This window comes from Phasianus colchicus, chromosome 7, assembly GCF_987193195.1.
Source record: "Phasianus colchicus chromosome 7, bPhaCol1.hap1.1, whole genome shotgun sequence".
Taxonomy (NCBI): Eukaryota; Metazoa; Chordata; class Aves; order Galliformes; family Phasianidae; genus Phasianus; species Phasianus colchicus.
Window position 1 is genome coordinate 23,184,569 of NC_143442.1, and position 21,775 is coordinate 23,206,343.

Sequence of the window (21,775 nt, forward strand, 5' to 3'; positions counted from 1 at the left end):
AGGTACCAGTGAGTGTGGAGGAGCTAGCTAGCATTCTTTCCAGATGCAGGAAGGAAACTCGTCTGCAGTCTTTCTTGAAAATACTTCTGTTTCCTCCAGCTTGCAGCTTCTTCAGCTTCCCCAGCCACCTGTGTGGTGGGCAGGTTGGCCTGCCTGGCACCCAGCTTCCTCCCTTCTCCTGCTTGCAAGGATGGGATCATGGAGGGAGGGTTGGCTGAGGGCATTAGGGGTTTGTTTTCTCAGCTTGCATTCACCTTCACATCCTTAGTCTATGTATGTTTTTACTGAGATGTCTCAGGGTTTGCTTTTCCTATTGTATTTCAATAAGTGACATGGCTAATACAAACCAGATAATGCTGAATGGGGGAACAGAAATTCAGCAGCACTGGATGCATAGCTCTACTCTGAGACAGAGAATCAAATCCCTGAACAGAACCTGTTTATCGCAGTACTCTCTGCTTTGTTGACAGCAATGGTATGCTGGCGAAGGAGAAGAGACTTCAGTTTCACCAGAAGGGGAGAAGTATGAACTCTACAGGCTCTGGAAAAAGCAGTGCAACTGTTTCAAGGTAAAATAGTGCTATGCTTTGAAGGTCGTGGCACTGTTCAGTGGAATTTGGCTCTGTTTTGCTGGCAAAACTTACTACTTCTGTTCCTAAGTTAAATGGACTTGGCTTGATTTATATGCATTGTTGCATTTAGTAGCTGAGAAGGGAATTTTTGTTTGGTTACTTGAAAACTGCTATTTGTTTTCTGTTGTGGTTTGCAGTAAACAGGGATGAGCCTGAGCCTAAGCCTTAGAAATGTCTGAAATCTTAATAACATTTTAAGATTGGAGCTTTGCAGTGCAAGATCTTTATTTATAAATAATGGAATTGGATCTGAGCTGTGCCTGGGCTTGTGTCTCTGGTGGTGTGAACCAGAACTTGAGATGCAGATATCTCCGGAATGATTTCCTTAAGTAGACTGAGCTGTAAGAGTCAAAAGTTCAATAGACAAAGCTGGCTAGCGGGCTGATCTGAAGTTGGACAGAAGGCACAGTGTCCTAAAAGGAGATGCACAGACAATAAACATCTTGTCATTTGTCTAGTGTTTCTGAGTTACTGGAGCTTTATGAAGAAGATCCTGAAGAAGTACTCTATAACCTTGGATTTGGAAGAGATGAACCAGATATTGCTTCAAAAATTCCAGCAAGATTTTTTAACTCATCATCATTTGCCAGAGGGATAGATATCAAAGTGTTTTTGAATGCCCAGATGCAACGCATGGAAGTGGAAAATCCAAATTTTGCTTTGACAAGTAAGTATGTTTTTGAAGCAAAGTCTTTAACACTTTTAACTATGTAAACAACCTCAGGTGAAGGTATCATATTTAGTATTCTGGCAAAAACCCTGTACCATCTAAAGGCTGAATTCCATTCAGAATCCATAATGAGATTTGTGTGGTTTTTAAATATGGAAGAGATGACTGCTAATGTTCACCTTGGATGAGAGAAGATGATCTATAGGGGAGAGAAGAAATAAAAAGCATCCTGTAAGATGTGTATTGCCTTCTGTTTTGTATCTTTCTTGTTGCTTTCTTTTATGCTTGTCTTCTGTTACAGCTTTAGAGCATGGAAAGGAAGCAAATAGCAATATCTGTCTTTTTCATGTGTTCTTTAGAATCGAGTGGGAGTTGTGAAAGCTGTCGGCAGTGACCTACTTCTGTAGTTGCTGAAGTCTGTGCCAGTATTGCTGTTGACTTGGACAGGGTCTTTGTTAGGTCAGGAACAAGTATCTCTGAAACGAGGGCATAGCTGAAATGTCCTATTTTACTGGAACTGCTCTGTCCATCTACAAGTTTCACCATCCTTTTCCTGATGGTACTTTGTAAATTAACTTGCAGTTGTGTCTGTGTTTTAGTTTTACTTGTAAATGCTTTTCGCGCTGTTCTTCTTGTGTATTTACTAGAGATTTTTGCAAAGTTTTTTTACCATTTTTTGTACCATTTTTTTTGTGCAGTATCCCTTTCATGTTATAGAACTAGACAGTGTTCATCTCTGGATTTTATATATATAAGTAGAGGGAGATTTGATGGGGTGGGCAGGCACCAGTTATGATGAAAGCTCCCTCTTCAGATATGAGGAAAATTTGAACTGACAATTTGAACAATTGTGTAGAAATGGATCAGCAGTTCTGAGCTGTAATGACACCAAAGGTCCTCTTAAACTCTGTCTCATGTTTTGTTCTTGTGCAGGTCGTTTTCGCCAGATTGAAGTGCTTACTACTGTGGCCAATGCTTTTTCCTCTTTGTATTCTCAAGTCTCTGGGACTCCTCTGCAAAAAATTGGTAGCATGAATTCAGTGTCTTCCAGCAAAGAAGCATCCAGCCCTCCTCCCTTAAATCGCAGCAATACAGCCAGTCGGTTAATGAAGACCTTGTCCAAGCTAAATCTTTGCGGTGCACAGCAGGCTGATAGTAGTGGCTGCTCCACGCCTTCACCTGTTGAAAAAGGAAAAGGTCCAGCTGAGACAGAGAGTGAGGAAAATGATGCTAAAAATGACTCTAAGTTGCCAAAATTCTCCAAAAAGAAAGACTCTCCCTCTTTTCTGGCTACGGTAAAGGAGGAGATAGCCAGTAGTCAGTCAAATGCTACAGACACTCACAGACTTGAGATTGTGCCTGCTGGAACTGATGATAAACATGAGAATACTGTGTCTGCAGCAGATGTACAAAACAGCAGGCTGGTAAGCCCCCAGGACAGACAATGTGGAGAGTCTGGTCTTTTGGACCCTTCCAGCCTCAGCAGCAGTCCCAACGCACCTAACACCACCACGTGCGAAAGTGGTGCCCCAGCACAAAGGCCACCTGTGGCATCAGTGGGTAGGGAGCCCTGCATGCCTCTTGCCAACCCCTCTGTAATGAATCTAATGCTTCAGCAGAAGGACTCCTTTGAGATGGAAGAGGTAGGTAGAAATATACGACTTTGTTTTTGGGTACAGTTTACATAGCTTGCTGGCTGCCAGTGGAGGAGTGTTTTCTCCTGTGTAGTTCAGTGTTTTCTCCAGGGATGCTTTACATTCTCTGAATGGTAGGTCAGTTGTTGCTTTCTCTTTGTAGGTTGCTCTAGTTGCTCCTTTTATTTAAGTGGTGTTGATAGTGATGATGTTGTTGTTCTTGAGTCAGCATAAATTTCCTCATTTTTTTCATTGTCTCAAAGGGATTCGAATTCCTAGGTTCCTAGAAATAGTTTGACTAGGCTAGTGAACGTGCAGCCTACAAATTCAAATTTAAGAGTTTATTTTTGTGTAGACTCACTGATTGGATTGCAAGTTCTCTCTTAAATTAGCAAATTGTTTTGTGAATGCTTTTTGTCATGGCTGTTAACAATCCAGAAGGTAATGTTTTCACGTGTGTGAAGTAGATGTGTAAATGAAGGATTGTGACTTCTTTGCTGGAATGAGTGAAGAAAACTGGCAATAGGAAACTTCCAGAGTTTTACAGAGAAAAACAAACTGATCATTTAGAAGATATTGTGTCTAGTGTTGTGTTGGCACTGCAGGCTTTTGAGTCTCTTCTAGATCAACTGATGTTATAAATGAAGGTGCTCATTGAGGGAAAAGAAATAATCCAGTGTCTTATAGTTCCTGCCATTTGTTTGCATCTGTGTGCCATCACCCACACATGTGGCCTTCTACTGAACAAGAATAAAGGATTGATCCAATTGAGAGGAGGAAAAGAAGCCCTGTGTATCTTGATTTATTTTTCCTGGGGTAGTTTTCAACTAGATAGTTTCCTTGACTCAGCTTGTTGTGTAGCTGCATAGATACTTGTGTTGGCACAGTGGGAGGGGTCTGAGTGGCAGTGCATTTTGCTGTGTTCTCGATAACTGGTTTCATGTATACTAGAGGAGAAATCTGTATTTTGTCATTCTTAGGCAAAGCTGTAACAATTTTCAAAAACAAAAGGATATATGTGTTTTAAAGAGTAAATTGGGCTACAAAGGGCTGTGAAGTGAAGAATGCTTACCAAATTCTGCATAAGCTAAATGAAATGCATTTGCAAAGTTTTGGGTGACACACTTTGCAATGATGCCAGTCCATAAACACAGCTGTTCTGGCATGATGACATGTGATGTGGGTTGGAGTTGTGGTGAATTTTTGTTTATGCAACCTAGTATATACATATCAACTGGTAGAGGGACTCAGTTTTATTACAAAAACTCTAGAACAATACTTGGCAGCTTGATTTTATTTTTGTACGTCTCTTAAGCAGAATCTAATGAACAATACACTGTATTAGAAACTGAAAATAACTCCTTCCAAAGTTTTCTCAGCTTGATATGCGTAAGAAAGATGACAGATATATCAAGGAAGCTCTTTGCATGCTTATGAATGCCTTGGAGGTTTGCGTGCCATTAGGAAGTCTGTCGCTGGGAAGATAGCTAGTGTGGGAGTGAGTCAGGGCAGGATTTCCCCCAGACTCCCCTCCTGAGATGACCAATTAGAGCACGAAGGTCGCTTACCAGCATCAATGTTGGCTGAGGGGATGGGGCAGGACAAGTTCTCTGCGCGCTTGTCGGGATGCTGTCTGCCAGCAAAGGACAGGAGGTGGAAGGTTTTTAGATAAGAAGAGGCTTGCTGGGTTGGGGGTGGCAAATTTAGCCATCGGAAACCAGAAGGTCTGAGAAAATCAAGATATCTTTCCTGAACGACTAGTCTGATCAAAATGGCTTGTAAGGTTACTTACTGTTCCTGCTTTTGGTGGTTTTTTTTTCTTTGGTTGGCTTTGTGTGTATGTGTGGTTTTGTATGTTTTTTTTAGATAAAAACATACGTATTTTTCCTAAACTTAAATGATGAACTCTTCCTATGCTCCCCTGCTTTTGTCAAACTAATCATTTAGCTCTTTCATAATCCAGCCTTTGTCTCCTAAAGGAATAGAAGTCTCTTGTTTTATTATATAAGAGTAATGCTATTCACTTATTAACAGTGAAAAGTTCAGACCAAGTACTTCTCAAAATCCTTGTCATTGAGAGAAGGCACTCTTGTGGCTATTATACACTTGATTTCGATACAGAGTTTTTCCTTTAGCCAAATACTAATTTGGGCTTCAAACTGTTAAAGTGCTAACTTTACATTTATAATTTTATCAAAACTGAAAAGGAAAATGTCATTAATTTTGAAAATAGATAGGCAGCCCATTAGGAGAGAGTGTTAGGGAGTTAGTTGGACTGCGGATTCTGAGCATGTAAGCTTTTATGTGAACCATGAGGATTTTTTCTGTTGCACCGACAACAGAAAGTGTATGATAGCTTTTGAACTAAACAAAGGCCTTTTTGTTTAAATTTTAGGCGTATTCCTTTCATCATTTGAATGGCTGTCAAAGAAATGCTTTCTTAATAATGCTGTTTCACAAAGCGATTAAGTAATGGGATTAATTTTCATGTAGTTTTATGTTTCCCAGTTGAAATCTGCATGACTTTGCATGTTATCTTCCTGTTTTGTACTGGAATACATAAGATGTATTTCCACAAGCAGTAATGTGGGGATGCCTGGAGTAGCACAGGAACATAATCCAGTTGGCCTCACAAAATATTCCTCTCCTCTTCTCAATAGATCCAGAGTACAGAGGGGGATCTACCACACGTTCCAGCTTCTCACCAACTGGCAGTGACCAAGTCAAGGAAAGGTGAGTAGACCTCAACTTCTAGGAGACAGCAGTCTGCTGAGATTCCTTCCCCATTTGAAATGCTGATTCATGTATTTAAAACTTCTGAAGTTTCTCTTCTCTCTAGAATAAAAAAAAGGTTCTGGGTTTCCTTTTCAGTTAAATCACAGAACATTACTGCAAAGTGGCAACCAAATTACAGGCAAGATGACAGTGCTGTAACCTCACTGCCTGTTTGCACTTTTGTGCCATTGATGATAGATCAGAGAAGCTGAAATGTTAATTCAGATTTTGAGATTTTTTTTTTCCTCTAGCAAATCCTGTAATTTAAGATATCCATTTAAACTAAAATTATATTGTTTTAAACCTAAATTTCATGATATGCTTAGCCTTTGCCAGTGTGCTACTGCTCTATCTGAAGGCTGTCTGCAGAGAAGACTAGTAAGCACATGGAAATTGTATTCTTTCATGTGACAAAATGTGCGCTGGCTCTTGTGGCTCACATCTTTCATCTCTAATTGTTATTTATATTTTATGGTTTTGAAAGAAGGAAAAGACTGATGTTTAATTTTGACTGTTACTGGTTCTTACCCAAAGTTGGAAAGTGAAATCTGCTCTCTGAAATATATGTATAATTAAAGAACTAGAGCTTGTTCTGTTTAGCAAGACACTTAGCTTTGGTGCTATTTCTTGGTGAAACAACATAGCTATCAATGTAAGATGCTGCAGAGAGAGAGACAGAAAAATTTTCTTAAGGCACGGAAATTCTCATTTGCCTTTTTGCAGATGAACTGAGTCTTGTGAACTGTCAGCTGAATTGCATTAGTATGGTTGAGCATGCTCTGGGCTCTGTGCTGAAGGTTGTTGATTGGCTAGTAGGGTTATGTTGTGCTACAAATTCAGCAGTGTTTTGTGCAACACAGCATTGCACACCCAAGTCATCTCCTGTTATCATAGAATTGCCAAGGTTGGAGAAGACTTCTGAGACCATCCAGTTCAAATATCCATCTGTCACCAGTATATCCCACTAAACTGTGTTCCTCGGTACAACATCTGAACATTTCTTGAACACCTCCAGGGACAGTGATTCCACCATCTCCCTGGGCAGCCCTTTCCAGTGTCTGACCGCACTCTGTCATGAATACAGGCTAGAAGAAAGGGCCACCAGAAACTGCACTTCTAACTGTTTCCAGCATTTCTCCCTTGACTGTATTTTAAAGTTAATGATTACATGCTTTCAGACAATTGTTTGCCTTTGGTTAAAGCCCTCGGGTAATAGATTAGTGCAGGTAACGTGACAGAGATGCACTCTTTACAGGTCAGGTCTCTTATTTCCCTGGCCTTGGCAGCTACAGAAACAGTTTTTCAGAGAAAGGTGACTAATGGAACTTGGAGCTGACGTCAAGGAGGATTAAAAATACATATGTATTTTTCCTTCTTCTGAAATGTCAATTTTATGTTTTTGGTTCCCACTAGCTATCTTACCCTCCTCTTGCTCCATGCAAGAAAAAAAACCTATATAGAACCCATAAGAACCATACGAGTCATAGAATCACTCAGGTTGGAAAAGACCTTAAAGGTCATTGAGTTCAACCATGACCTAACCATACTACCCTAACAACCCTCCATAAATCAATATATACCTGCTGAAATGTACTGAGCAGCTCTGGCATTGGGTTTCCAGTGTGGCAGGAGCAGGGTGTGCTGGCTCCTATCTCCCAGCTAGTATATCCCATCTGTTTCTGAATGTGCTTGGCAATGATTAGCAATGAGAGTTTTTCCTCGTGCCAGTATTGCCTAGAATTCTCAGATAACTTGTCTCACAAGGATGTTGATGCTGTTGGCAAGCCTGCATGTTCACTAAAATCAGTTTGGGACCAATTTTTTATTTCACCTGGAAGATGTGAAAAGTGTATGGTGGTGTTATATACAGATCTTTGTGAAATTGCCCAGAAGGAAAGCGTGTGGTGGGGAGCTTATCTGAAACATGAAAATAGTACTTATTTTTTCAGGTTGTTCATGTGAACAATGTAGGTTTCCGTTTTGTCAGAGAGCAGATGCTCATCAAACTTGAAGTCATCCAGTGCCAGTGGTCAGTCTCTGAAAATGCTGGCTGTTGTGTCTGAATGTGAAGTTGTACTCTTGCTAGCAGTCATGAGAGATCAGGTCAACATGAAATTCAAGTGCAGGTCTTAATTTACAATGTAATTTCAGCTGTTGATTCTCATACAGACTCACCACTTCAGTGCTATTGGCTCTATTGTAAATAAGCATCCCTAGCAAATGTTTGTTCCAGATAAATATTTCCCCTGCCAGAATAAGCTTGTACCTTTTTCTTTTCCCTTTAGAGGTACTTCTGTGTTGATTAGCAGTGTTAGTTTAATGCTGATCAGTACAGAATGTTACAAACCTTGCAGTGTAATTTTACTTCTGCACTATGGGCTGTGGGTGCTCTCCCTGATGTTTACAACACTTTGGAAGACATTTTAAGAGTGTGTGGAGTAAGATGTGAACTATTTGAATTAAGAAAGGAGAGGGAAAAAAAAAAAGAAAAAAATGATTTTCATAGAATCATAGTTCGAGTAAGAAGAAACCTTCTGGAGTGCATTACCATACGCTTGAGCAGCACTGAGGCTACTGTGGCTTACACTCTAATGAGGAGTCTATTTCTAATGTCAGGATAGCTGTGGTTATAAGTGGTAGGCTTGGTGCTTCAGAGTGGCTTCTAAATGATTGCTTTGCTGTAGTAGTGTCCTTATTAAATATGTTACGGAGATGCAAAGAATTCTGAATCATATTGATGTACTATCTTGATGTACTTTTTAGGTTGTGTTTTCTAAATGGTACTGAACTGAAGTAGTTTATTATGCTCCAAATTGGCATTCTGTTCTTTGTTGTTGCACAGTTCAAATGTGTGTATCTTTTCTTTTTGCTCACAGATAGGTTTGGGGCTTTTTTTAGGAACACAGTAAGCTTCATGTGCTTTGCACTGTAAACACACAGTGCTGTTAAATGTCCAGCATTTAAGGAAGAAAAAAAACCACTCACCTTTTGCAGAGTTATCTGGAAGGAAGGCTTGTTAGTTGGAAAACAATTCTTCCTGACAGGACAAATATAGGCACACATACAGGACAAAATATTCTTAGAGTTTTGTGTTTTGTGAGTGTTTGGTTGCTGTCATCACTAGCTTTGTCAAATTTTGGATTGACAGACCAATTTCTTTTAACGCATCTAACACACACAATCAAAAACAGTAACTAATTGTGAAACTGTAGTCCTTAAAAATGAAGAAAGCAGATCATTGGCACTTCCTGTCAGCATATTATTGTATTTTGTGCCTTTTAGTGGTTGCAGTTCCAGAAGTAGACTGGAGATAGTGGGGGAGTGAGAAGAAAACATTTGGAACAGATTTAGTATCTGCAGAAATCTGTGTTTGTATATCCAGAAGCTAAGAAATCCCTGGGGGCTTTGAAGAGTTTCTGGTTTTGATGGTGCTGGGCTGCATTGTGCCCAATATAGGGGGAAGAAGAGCAGCAGGTCTTAAGTCCTGGATTGGACTACTACAAAGCTATATTGAGAGTGTCAATTTATTAATAACCACACAAATCAGAATGCGTTAGGGCTTTACCAGTACCGTAGGTACGAGAAATGTAGAGGTTAAAGACTTTCACAGGCACTTTCCATGCATTTGTTCTCCTTTATCAGCAGCAGAGTGATGTGGAACATTTGAGTGTTTGATAGGGCTGTTTCGATCTGTGGAACTGTTGGTCTGTTGGTAGCTGAATGTTATTTTACAACATACAGAATAGATGAATTATTTAATCTGTTTAATCTGTGCTTTCATGTTCTGTAAACCACAGACCTCTTTCTTCATCATCTGTTTCTGCTTAGAACTTTGTCGGCGTATTTGCTGTATTTTTGAATACCCACATTGCTCTGGCTTGTATTCAGTGCCTAAAAATATTTGATGTTTTATGCAACTTAAAACAATCATCCGAGGGGCATTTGCGTCTTGTGCTCAGTTTAACTGGGACTCGAGTTTGATTGTTCCTTTTATTTTTTTCGTCTTGAGTTGTTCGTTTTCCCACACTTTTCTCCAGCCTTTGTGCTGAGTTTTCTGCATTCAGGAAACTCAGCAGTGAGAAGGGAGCCATGGGTGGTTACCACTTCTTCATCTTAAGATTCTCTGCTGCCAGGAGGCATTTTAGTCAAGATCTAAATGTAACTTTGTAATTTAAAAACTAAAAACTAAATATTAATCTTTCCCCCTCATCTGCTTGAATCTGAAATACATCCAAGTGATATGGAGCAGGTTGGTACCTCTGGATCAGGAGCTGACAGGAAGGATGGATACCATTATATATCACTGTATCGCAATCTAATAATTGATATTTCCAGTCTTTATTGTCATTTCACTTCTGAAGTAGAGATTCCTGTTTGTTAAAAGTTTTTACTTCACTTACCTGGTAGTGATATCATGGAGAATTCTGAGAATTTGCAACAGGCAAAGATTTGGTAGAGGAAGACTGCTCATGCATATAAAAAATGTCTTCTCTGATTTTATTTATGTTAAACATTCTTTAACAACAACAACAAAAATCCTAGCACCTGTATAACAGGAAGGGAGGGCTACATTAAGGGAATGTATCTATAGGTGGCACCAAGATGGTTTGATTCTATTGATGTGGTGCTAATTTATTGCCATGGATAATGATGTTGGGGCAGGTATGAGTGCCTCTGGTCTTGACCATTTACATGGCAGTACCTTTCAGGTAAGGCTGTCAGGTCATGTGTGTAAATTACAAGGCCTGTGGAAAATGATATAAAGCCCTGATTTTGAGTTCAGTACACTCTTCCCTAGGAGAGTGAGAATTATTTAGGGAGATGTACATAAACATATGTTGCTAATATGTTGCTAAAAAGGAAATATTAGGTATATGTACATGTATGTATTTACAGATGTATGACTAAGAAAGAAATAGAAAGGTAGGTTAGTACTTTTATTGAGCAATAATAAATTTCATATACGTGAAACCAGATGCCAGTATATACACTGGTGCATTGTATTGGGTGCTTGCTAAGAGCCAGGCCAGTTCGAGTGAAGTAATTCCTATTGTCTTTACTAGGAGCTGGGTGGGGATGTCTGCCTTGTGGTAAAAAATTGTTTATCATTGCAGGATATTGTGGCCACCATGATAACACAGTAGCAGCACAATTTGAAAGGCACTCCCTAAAAGCTGTATGAAAACACTGATGAAGAAGTTGAAAGGGCAGTTTCCCTGACCAGCTGTTCACCAGTTTCTGTGCCTATGCAGACTTTTATTTCTGCATCAGTAAAATGTTCTTCAAAATTAATGATTTTAATATAAAATTAGATCTGAATATCCAGCAGTTTCAAAACAGTTTTCACAATGCATTCCAATGCGTTGAGCTGTGAACTGGGTTTAATTATACGATGACAGTTAAGTGGTGGAAGGAATGTGGGGCAAAATCCTGTTTTCAGCTACAGAGAGTAGAACAGTGAGCTTCTATGAGGGTGGTGGGGTGTAGAGGCTGAGGGCTGCTGTGGTCTCATCCCATAGCCAAGCTCTTATAGGTTTGCTGAGGTTTAGAAGTGAGATAGATTGCCATCTCTCTGAGCAAGATGGCCATGGTGGTGTGAGCCAAACCCTACACTTGGAAGTGCCACCTGTGTCCAATAAAGAACAACAGTGCCATCTGGCACAGTACTGCGGGGCTACCGAGATCCTCTGGCCAAGATCCTGCACCAGAGGATGTCACTCTTGGGTAGCTCCAAGGATTTGGGTGTCTTTTTAGGCTGTTAGAACACTTCTCTACTGTGAGTAGAAAGGCGCAAGCAGGGAGGATCTTATCTCCAGTGTACGAAATGAGTGCTGGGAGTGTGTTTTGGCCAATTGCCAGTCAATGTGTTAGAGATGTTTTGTATTTGGCCACTAAACCAGGGAAGGACAGTCTCTATCAATTCTCAGGCCTGTGCATTGCTCTCTGCTCATCTTTTTCTGTTCCTTGGGATGCATGAGATGGTGTGGGCTGGCAGTGAGCCCGTTTATCACTCTGATCAAGAGGGGTAGCAGATCTGTGCATGTCAATACAAAAGCAGCTGTTCCAATGAATGTATGAGAGTTAACCAGCAATTCAGTTTTGGTGAAAGAAAAACTGCAGCAGTGGCAACATTAGTGAGTGTGATTTTTCCACAATACAGGAGAGAACAGTGTGAAAAAAGGTTCCCCTGCCAGTGCTGGTTAAAATTTCACAAGTAAAGCTTTGCATGAGGAAAGCTTTTGCACTCCATATGATTGGAAACAGCAGGTCTTTTTATGAATTGTTCAGAGTGAAGTTAGAAAAGGAATAGGGCTATCTAGTTAATGTTATTTTGATGTAAGAGGAAAGCACGTGTTGAATGTGACTGGCTTAAAGGGTGGTGATCTGTGAATGAACTATAGTTGAGTTTTGCTTTGTTTTAAGCAGATCAGCTTTTACGGACTGCTAGTCAGCACTCAGATAGCAGTGGCTTTGCTGAGGATTCTTCCACAGACTGTTCTCCATTTAATCAGCTTCAGGTAAGTCTTCCATACTCTGGCTGGCATTGTATCAATTACTGTGGCAGAGCAGAGTTCTGGGGAGGGAAGAAAATATGCTGGTGTTTGGCATCTTATTTGACCGTCAGTCAAGGTTCTAATAAACTTCTCATTTTCAGAACTGCATCTGCACAGTCCCTTGTGCTGTGTTGAAATTTTAAAGCCTTTCTGGTAGGAGAGTCTGAGTATACTTGGGCCTGGAATAAGCTCTAAATTCAGTATTTCCTGTGTGCTATTTCTGGTATATCTTTTGGTACTGGCTGAGGTTTCAGAACTGCAGTCCATTCCTCTTGTGCACGAAGTGAGATTAAGGTGATTAATATAACTTTTCTAGTGAAAATGTGAAATTCATTTCATTTTCTTGGTTTTTTTTTGTTTTTTTTTTGTTTTTTTTTTTTACTTTTCAGTCTTTTTTTTTTCCCTATCTTTCTTTTATCCCTATATCTTTCTATATTCTTGTTAGAAGTTGACAGAAAGAGAAAATGTTTTCCTACTAACTTTGCTGTGTAGGTATACTGATGTTTAGTCCATCTTCAGAGTCCCGTGTTTTTTCCCACTCCAGTTCCCTTGTTCTCAGTCCTGGAATTTCCAGTGATATTGACCAGAACTCTCAAGTCTTAAGGGAGGCTTTTGTTCATCTGAATGCTTATGTGACTACAAACACTTGCTCAGCAACTTCATCTGATACTTAGCAATGATGTTCTCTACCTCTCCTAACACATTCACATAGCGATATGTCCAAGTTGGGTAGTGGACTGAAGGCCACTATGGAGCTTACTGGACCCTGAATCACTGTGATGCAGAGTACATGAAAGTGGGAATTTGGATATCACCAGTAATTTCATTTTTGTGGCTTTCAGTTACTGGACTTGTTTTGTGCTACCAAATGTGAGACTTTCCTGGAAATACAGCAAACATTCTAAAAGCTATTTGGCAGTTGCAAGGAAGAGGTTCTCATCCACCAAAGTTTGCTTCTCAGCTTTTGTATTGGGATTGTGTGCTTTTTTTACTACTTTGTCAGCTGAGTGCCAAAATGGAAGCAACAACAGCACTAGTCCAGTTGTCTTTCTTAAGCATCAGCTTACATTTAGTGAGAATGACAGTGAATAATGGAAATTGTGAGCATAAGTTTCTACAATGAGCATAACAATCTGACATATCAATTCTCTCAACTCTCAGCTGAGTTTGAACTATGCTGAAGTAAATTGACAGGTATGTTAGCAGTCTCAGACTAGTGTTGCTTGCTCAGGTTATAACCTGATTAAGTGTCCATTAAAAGTGTGTTGCATCTAAATGCTTCTTCAATGGAAGACTAGTGGAGTTTGTTTGTGCTGGTTGCAGAGTGATGAGATTTTTCTGCTTTCTATTATACTGTTTTGAAAAGATGTATTGAGTCTGTGTGAGATCTGTGCCATGGAGTTGCTAGGCTCTCTTCTGCCACCACCACTCCTTTATTCAGGACAAGTACCGATCTGACTAGAAAATAGGGATGAATAATGAGACTAGGAAAAAAGAACTTGGCAGCTAGTGAAGAGAACCTGTGAAAAGATGAAGGGGATACAGAAGGGTGTACATTTTGTTTTCTTAAAAGTATGGTAAGTTAGTGCCATCTACTGTTAAATAATTGACTCTAGCAGCCTTAACATTCCTCTGAAACTCAAGAGAAAGCTGAAAAACTGGAATTGCATTTCCTTTCATCCCCATTTTGACATTGAGTTTGGGTATTCAGTAGGGAAGTTAACAGAGAAGTTAAGAAAATTCTCTATCCAAATTCTTGAATTTTGCTTGCCTGACTTTGTAAGTAAGCAGTGTGATGGAGCATTATTTACACACACTTGTAGCACATCTATTTCATCCAAACGCTAGTCTTCTGTTCTTTTAATGCATTTGACTTGAACAGCATCTGAACATATATAGTATTTAATACAAATTTTAGTGCAATGTTAAGTACATGATGACTTTCATGACTGAAATTCTGTTCTCGATCATGGAGATGGAAATGTTGCACAACATGCATCATAAGTATTCATTCTAGAATGAGGTAATAGCAGAAAGAATGGCACAAGTTGGAAATGTGAAAAGCATCTCTAAATTACCCAGTTCGTGTCAGCTATGGCAAATTCCCAAATTTGTACTTTTTATTACATATTCTTATGAAAATGTACTTCTAAATATATCAGCCAATCATGCTGACCTAAGGAATGTGCTTTGCAATCCATATACCTCTTCTCCTTTCTCATGAGTGCTTTTCCTGTCATTTATTCCCTATTAAATTAGAAGTTCACTTATACCTATGCTCTGGTCCAGTACGTAGTAATGTGCATCCTTTTGCAATATGGAATTTAAACCATAATTTAGAATGAGAAGGGCAAAGTGTGTTAATCAAAAGGAAGACAGAATAGGGTAAAAGTGCTGGATTCAGTCATCAATGGAGGCTAGCACACTAATATTGGATTCCCAGTCTCGAACAATTCCACAACTTAGAACAGGCTGAGCATATAGGCAGACTGTTTTTCCTGTCCTTGGAGTCTCACTACAATCCAAAATTCTCCTCACTTCTGTGTGCTTTCACTAATACCATCCTTGGTTTCAATGCTGAGAATGAACCTTTTTGGAAGGGAGATGCCACATACCTCCAGTCTGATAACCCTTTGCCATTGCTATCTAAAACATATACTGTCATTTTACTGCTGCTACATTTATTCTTTTGGCAATAATATTTATTGTCAAATCAAAAAAGAGTATGAATGGCTTGGCTACTTTTTTTCTTTTCCTTGCAAACCATCTCCTTTTGGATGCCATACTTCAGAATGCTTCTAATCAGTCTGAAACTGTGGTTTCTTCATTCTCTTTCATTTTCACCTGCGTTTTCACCTACATTTTTTATTATTTCACCATAATACCAAAGGAATATGAACTTAGGCTGTTAGCCTGATTCCTGAGAAGGCAGGAGCTGAGTCCCCAGTACGTTCACTCATTTGCTGTCTTGAATCTTCCCTAGGTTCAGGAGTCTTTGCAAGGTATGGGAAGCAGTGCTGACAGCTGTGACAGTGAGACCACTGTGACATCACATAGTGAAGAACAGAAGACACCAATAGCCAAGGAACGGCCATGTTTCAATAAGTTTGAGGAGGAAGAAGAGGAGGAGGAGGATGATGATGAAGAGGATGATATCTCTCAAGTAGAGAAAGGAAAGGTAGAGGCATATTCTGAAAACCTAAGGAAAGATGGTAAAAGAAATTGTGACTATGAAGCTGAACAAAATAATGGAGGAGAAAGTAAGTCATCTCATGTATCTAAGATAGTTGGAGGAGAGGACAGCTCTAAAGATGAAGGTATTTTCAGTGAGCAGAAGGAATTGGAGCTTCTGGAGGAAGGCAGTGATGAAAGCGATGTTGACAATGACACCACTTTTGAGTTTCCGCAGTACCAAACACACCATATCCTTAAGTCACTGGAGTCTCTGGAAGGTGACAGCTCTTCCCCATCGTCCTTGGACAGGGTTCATGTTGCTTTGCAAAGAGCCCGGATGAGGGTCATCGGCACGTCTGACTCAAGGGCTGGGCGCTCTTTCTTGAAGTCAAAAGATCTCCTGAGGAAACAAAGACAGTGGTTGGCTGAATCAGGTTATCCTCTAAGGCGATCTCAATCTCTTCCAACTGCGTTACTGAATCCAGTGAAAGTGGTGTCCTCTGTGAATGTCCAGTTAACTCCAGGGAAAGAGACTTTGTGTGGTCCTCCTTCTTTCACCTACAAGTACACACACATGGAGGAAGATGAAAAACTGACTTCTGAGGATGACAAACAGGAAGATAAAGCAGCTACCAGCCAGCCCGTGTGCAAATCCACACTATTCATTGCAACTTCATCCTCTAAAAGAGAAGTGCCCCAGGCTGGGCTCAGGAGACTGTCCGAGGCGCCCAGTCCCACCAGGGGACAGAGCTGCCCCCTACAAACCCCAGCACACATGTCCCAGTCAACGTGCTCCCTGCACTCCCTCCCAGCTGAGTGGCTGGACAGGCCGCTCTGTGAGCACATGAGGACGCTTAGCACCCACAGTGTCCCGAGTATCTCTGGTTCTTCCCTCAGTGCCTTGCTTTCGCCTTTCAGCTGTCCCTTTTCTCCGAGGCACTCTGGATATTCTCATCGACCTCATGCCATCAATCCACCCTCCACTGTGGAAATGCAGCTTCGCAGAGTCCTACATGACATCAGAAACTCTCTGCAGAACCTCTCACAGGTAAGAGAAAGCAAATGGGCTTCTTATTTTTATAAAAATAAAATATTAGCACAAATATTCTTTTATGTAGCATATGAAATCAAGGGAAAAAAAAAAAACATATTGTGCCTTTTAGGTTTGCTACTTCTTTCAGGAGCTTCTGTTTAAAGTGGTCACCAAGTGTCCAGTGCACCACTATTTTTTTGCATTGAATTTGTTACATGTTGCACTTGATCCAGATTATTAAACTGATTTTTTTTTACTTTTTTATGGTTATTCTTAAGTATGAGGGAGGAGCAGTCTATGTCTCATAAGCAGTTATTTTAAAGTGATAGTCATTAGCTTTAGATATGAAAATACATATCGCTTTTAATGATTCTTTAGCCTGTCACTTCTCTTTGATGTACTTTCTTAGATAACTGATAGATTTCTTTTTCATTACAAGTCCTGTGACTTCACTAATGATGTTAATGATGATCATTCATTCAACTTAATGTTTCTGTGCTGGTTTATGTCAATATTGAGCATATTCAACTCTGGAGCCAGTGGTGTTATCAGCCAGAGGTTATCAGCCTTTTATTAAGAATTGGTTTTGTCACAATGTGTGAAATTCTATTGAATGTATGAATCTTCTCAATAGTCAGAGAAGAAACGTTTTAGAACGTAAGTGTGTATATGTACATAGTTTGGGCCAAAAATAATGCCTCCTATTTTCTTCATGGAAACTGCAACAGATAAAAAGAACACAATAGCACTGTTTGGTAGAAAAAATTCTCAGCTGGAAAACACTTTTGCAATATAGCCACCATTGTTAGCTATGCATTTTCAGCAGCAGTGAACAAGAACCTGCATGCTGTGCTCATAAAAATCTACATGGCCGTCCGGAATGCAGCTTGTCTTTCACATCACTGTTGCTACTGATGAAAAGCACCACCCATCTCCTCACTGTGCCAACATCCACTATTTGGTCTCTATAAATGTTCAGCAAGTGTTGATGAATGACATTGGGTGATTTTTTTCCACATGGAGGAATTCAGTGACACATCTTTGCTTCATACACACTTCCATGTCAGACACCTTTTGTCAGACTGCCCCTCTGCTGCCATCTGTCTCATGGCAACAAAATGTAATGGAATATTGGTGGGAAGGTTCAAGGTCTACTGCCCTATCACCAACAACTGCCTCTTATATCATGGGCCAACACAATAAAATAGGAAGCATTACTTTGAGAGCAGCCCTTGTGTATGTATTTTTGCTGGCTTCTGTGATGTGTTCTGCTCTTTTCCTTTTGATTAGCCATTGTCTCTGCTCCACCATCTCTATACTGCTATTGTCTGAGGTGGTAATCCAATTTAGGAGTCTGCAAGCTTCTGTAGAATGGCTCTATGGGCAGAGCACTTGCAGACCCTGCCTGTTAATATGTGAATACATGAAAATTATGCAGCTTTTTTTTTTTTGAACTTCAGTGTCTTCTGTGAGGTTTTTAATCAAGGACAAACATCTGCTTTTCTGCACCCTATTGCTGGTGGTGGGCAGCAGTGGGCTGTTTTTAGACCTCCTGTTCTTTTGTTTGTGTTGTCCCTTGTCCAAAACCTGAGGCTAGTCATGCCTCAGGTTTTCTGAGCTGGCCCTGCTCAAAGTAGCCAACAGCATGCCTGGGAGGAAGCAGTTGCAGAATTTAACTTTCTTTATAAAATTAACTTGCGTGTATAAACTGTTTTGTTAAAACAGTCTTGCTCTGTGTAAGGGTAAACTGGCAGGATGCTAGCTGAATCTGCTGAAGAAGAAAACTATATTACATCCAGATCTCTTGTTCATGCTGGTTCAATAAAAATGAAGTTGCATTAGTTTTAGAGGGGGTAATAACTCCTTGCCCTGCTTTGAGTGATTTGTCTAGACCAGTCCCATTTTGGGGGATGTGTTCCTTTTTGGTACTGAGTTTTCTGTGAAAAACTGTTGCTTTCAATACATAGTTTCCTTGTCCTGTTTTTCTCTACAGTCAAAATTGAATTTGTAACACAGTGTACTCAGCTTCCTATAGAAAAATAGGAGATATTTCAAATACACAATCCTGTGTTTTTGGAAGAGGTAAGGAAGAGTAGATTTGTTTCCAAACAAAGAAAAACTGGGAGAGGAAAAACAAAACATCTCCTTGATGTGATCATGTTTGAACAAAGCTTCTCTGAGTGAATGGACATGCCTCAAATTTTCCATGGTGTCAATAGTTCTTTTGAATTCTGTCAGAATTATATTGACAAGCCATCTTTTTCATGTTTGAAAAGGTACGCATTTCCTCTGTTTCCTCTGTTCTTTGCTGTGCCACATTTCTACATGTAACAGCCTCTGTCTTTTATCTGGTTGCTCCAGATGTTGATGCAACATGCAAATAGAAATTCTTGTTCTCATGGGAGATCGTTAGCATGGAAGGGTCTTTGGATGTAGGCAATACGGTGAGATTTAAAAAAGCAAACACAAAATCAGCATACACAAAAAAAACCAGAAAAACAAAAAAACCCAACTACTAAGTGATTAGCACAATCCCACAGCAAATGACTGTGATCATATTGAAAATGGGGCCAATTTCATTTACATAGATCTGTTTTCCATGATGTTCTTTTTGACTTTTTTTGTCAGCTAATGCAGTTGGGACTACTGGATTTTCAGTAGTCAGGCATTTTCTGCACCTGTGTCTTAGGCAGACAACTTACCTTTTTTCCATACTTATTGTATCAGTGTTAATTTTTTTCCAGCTAAAACTTGTGTTACAGAACTTTGGAGCACACACTAAGAGTTGGCACTTCCATTTTGCTGAGTTTCCTTTTCCTGTTACAATGCTGACATTGAGAGCAGAAATCATAAGGCCAGAAAGATTGTGTTTTAACATTGGCTGCTTTTGGACTATTTGAGCATTTGAGAAGATGAGTTCGTGAGGAAGACTGTGTTGACATTCCTGTTTCAAATGTGTTTTTTCCATAGTATCCAGTGATGAGAGGTCAGGATCTTTCAGCTGCCACTGGTTACACTACTCAGAGATCATCCATTCTACCTCTCTATGAAGTAAGTGACCCTTTACACACACTGGCAGTTAGTCAAAATAAAAAAGAAACATCATGTATGTACTGTAGCGTGTGCTATCCTTGGGCGGTTCCCCATCTTCAGAGAGAGATGACTCTATCCTACCAACAGTGTCAAAAACAAATCAGTCTAAATACATGGAAATACTTTCATGGATTTGTATGGTACACCTGAAAATGTTTTATTGAATTGTTATCTCATGATGTAACATCTGTATGCTGAGGTTGCAGAGGTTCTGCTTCACTCACAGGGTACGTTTTAGCAAATATAGTTATGGAGTCCATACTTTATTTTTTTTTTTCATATATGCTTTTTTCATAAATTTCATTATTTTTTTTTTCCTAAGAATACTTTCCAGGAGCTACAAGTAGTAAGGCGAAACCTGAATTTATTCAGAACTCAAATGATGGATTTGGAATTGGCTATGCTACGTCAACAGACAACAGTTTATCAGCACATGACAGAAGAGGAAAGGTAAAATGATATTAAAAAAAAAAAAAAAAAGAAAATACTTAAGGAGATGATCTGCTGCCTCTGAAATAAGAGCAAAAAAATCTATTAATTTCAATTTGAGGAGGGTTGGAACTGAGTTTATGCAAGTAAACCCATGTTTACTCTCATTCTTACACCTCTTCATTCTAGAGTTTGTTTTCCCTGTGTTTCTTCTAATTCCATTTCTTATTTGTTGATATTTGTTTCTTCACTTCTGCGAAGTGATTCTACATCTGTGGATTTTAAGGAATTTAAGTATCATAGGATATGTGAGCACAGGATATTCAAGATGAAAAATCTTAAGCACTTTCAACTTGGATTTTTCTCTTCCTCCTCTGTATAGATGTAAATAAGTAAATAAAAATAACACTGTAGCATCCAGATACTTTTCCAATGCACAGTGGCCATGCAGCAGGTTACAGATGGCATTCATTATTCTGGCTGTTTGTTTGACCGTGGGTTGCAGCAGCTGATGTGGAATAATATTTGAAATTGCGCGTTTATTTACTTTAGTTGAATCAGCTCGTCACTAACTTTAAAAGTAAATATAATTTAGATCTGTTGGCCTTCTGTGACCATTCTTTCTGGGTCAAACTGTAGCTTCTGCTTGGAAATTCAGAACTATATGAGAGAAGTAATGTGATTACTGTCCTGTTCTGTGATTTTGGTTCTTTTTGCCATTGTTCTTATCGTAATGGATTTTGTGCAGGTATGAAGCTGATCAGCTGCAGAGTTTGAGAAAGTCTGTCCGCATGGAGCTGCAGGAGTTAGAGATGCAGTTAGAGGAACGTCTGCTTGCATTGGAAGACCAGCTGAGAAGTCTGCACATGTCTTCTCCTTACAGACCTCAGACACACTTAGTAAGTATTATTTTTTTCAACAGCATTGTATGTTTTATCAGTGTAACATGCATCAGTATAATGTTAATAACTCTTAAATGTTAAAATTCTTACTGTGGAATGGCATCTGGGAATCTAATGATGATTTGTGTATTATTGGGTTGTGTTTTAATTTTCAATGTCTTAGGGAAAAGATGAGTGAACCAGAGGGATTTTATTGCTGATAATACATATTTTTGGGATTTCAAAGTCTGAGATTTCAGGCTGCTTTTGCCAGTGCTTTCTTGTTCTGAATTTTTATAGTTTAGGTAGGTAGTGCTTATGTCTGAAATCTTCCTGGGATGGTTATGATTTCTTTGGAGTTCTCCTATGCTAATTTTCTTACTTGTCACTGCTCTCTTTTCACAAGAAAAACAGTGTTTCTCTCCCAAGAAACAGTGTGTGCTTCCCTCTAGCTCTGCCTACCCATGGACCAAAAAAACAGGAAAATCCAGTTGTCATCTTCAGGTTTCTTCTTCCATGGCCTTTTGGAGCTCCTTCAGCTGAACATGTGGCTCCCTGCCAGATGGGGAGTAGTTCTGCTTGTATAGACACTCCACTAGCAGCTCAAGAGCAGTGGGGAGTTGCCAGGGGGGAAGTTACTGGTGTCTGTTTATTGGTGGCGTGGCAATATACTTTCTCTCTTTTCACTCAGCAAAAGACTGTTCCTCTTTTTTTTCTGCTGCAATTCTGTCATCAGCCAAACAAAAGAAGCACAAACAGAAAGCGTCATGTGTTTTTTATGGATCTCATTCCTCTTTCTTAGCCAGTCTTCTTCTGTAGAAGCAGCACAGGCCACGTCTTCCTCTTCAGTATTTTGTCATGGGAAAAAAAAATTGAAACCCAAGAACAGGAAAATATGGT

The 21,775-nt window shown here is 39.6% G+C and overlaps 1 protein-coding gene across 3 annotated transcripts in view; it reads left to right on the top strand.

Moving 5' to 3' along the window:
* ITPRID2 (ITPR interacting domain containing 2) overlaps positions 1-21,775 on the top strand; it is an 80,874-nt gene that overhangs the window by 49,974 nt on the left and 9,125 nt on the right. For all 3 annotated transcript variants that reach the window (XR_016468312.1, XR_004168043.2, XM_031601346.2), the window contains 9 exons: positions 471-569; positions 1,091-1,299; positions 2,236-2,945; positions 5,597-5,669; positions 12,138-12,229; positions 15,249-16,487; positions 19,443-19,523; positions 19,888-20,015; positions 20,743-20,893. Coding sequence is in view for 1 of the 3 variants with exons in the window: in XM_031601346.2 (XP_031457206.2) it covers positions 471-569; positions 1,091-1,299; positions 2,236-2,945; positions 5,597-5,669; positions 12,138-12,229; positions 15,249-16,487; positions 19,443-19,523; positions 19,888-20,015; positions 20,743-20,893 (2,782 nt within the window). In the remaining 2 variants the exon portion in view is untranslated. The remainder of the gene's footprint in view (positions 1-470; positions 570-1,090; positions 1,300-2,235; positions 2,946-5,596; positions 5,670-12,137; positions 12,230-15,248; positions 16,488-19,442; positions 19,524-19,887; positions 20,016-20,742; positions 20,894-21,775) is intronic.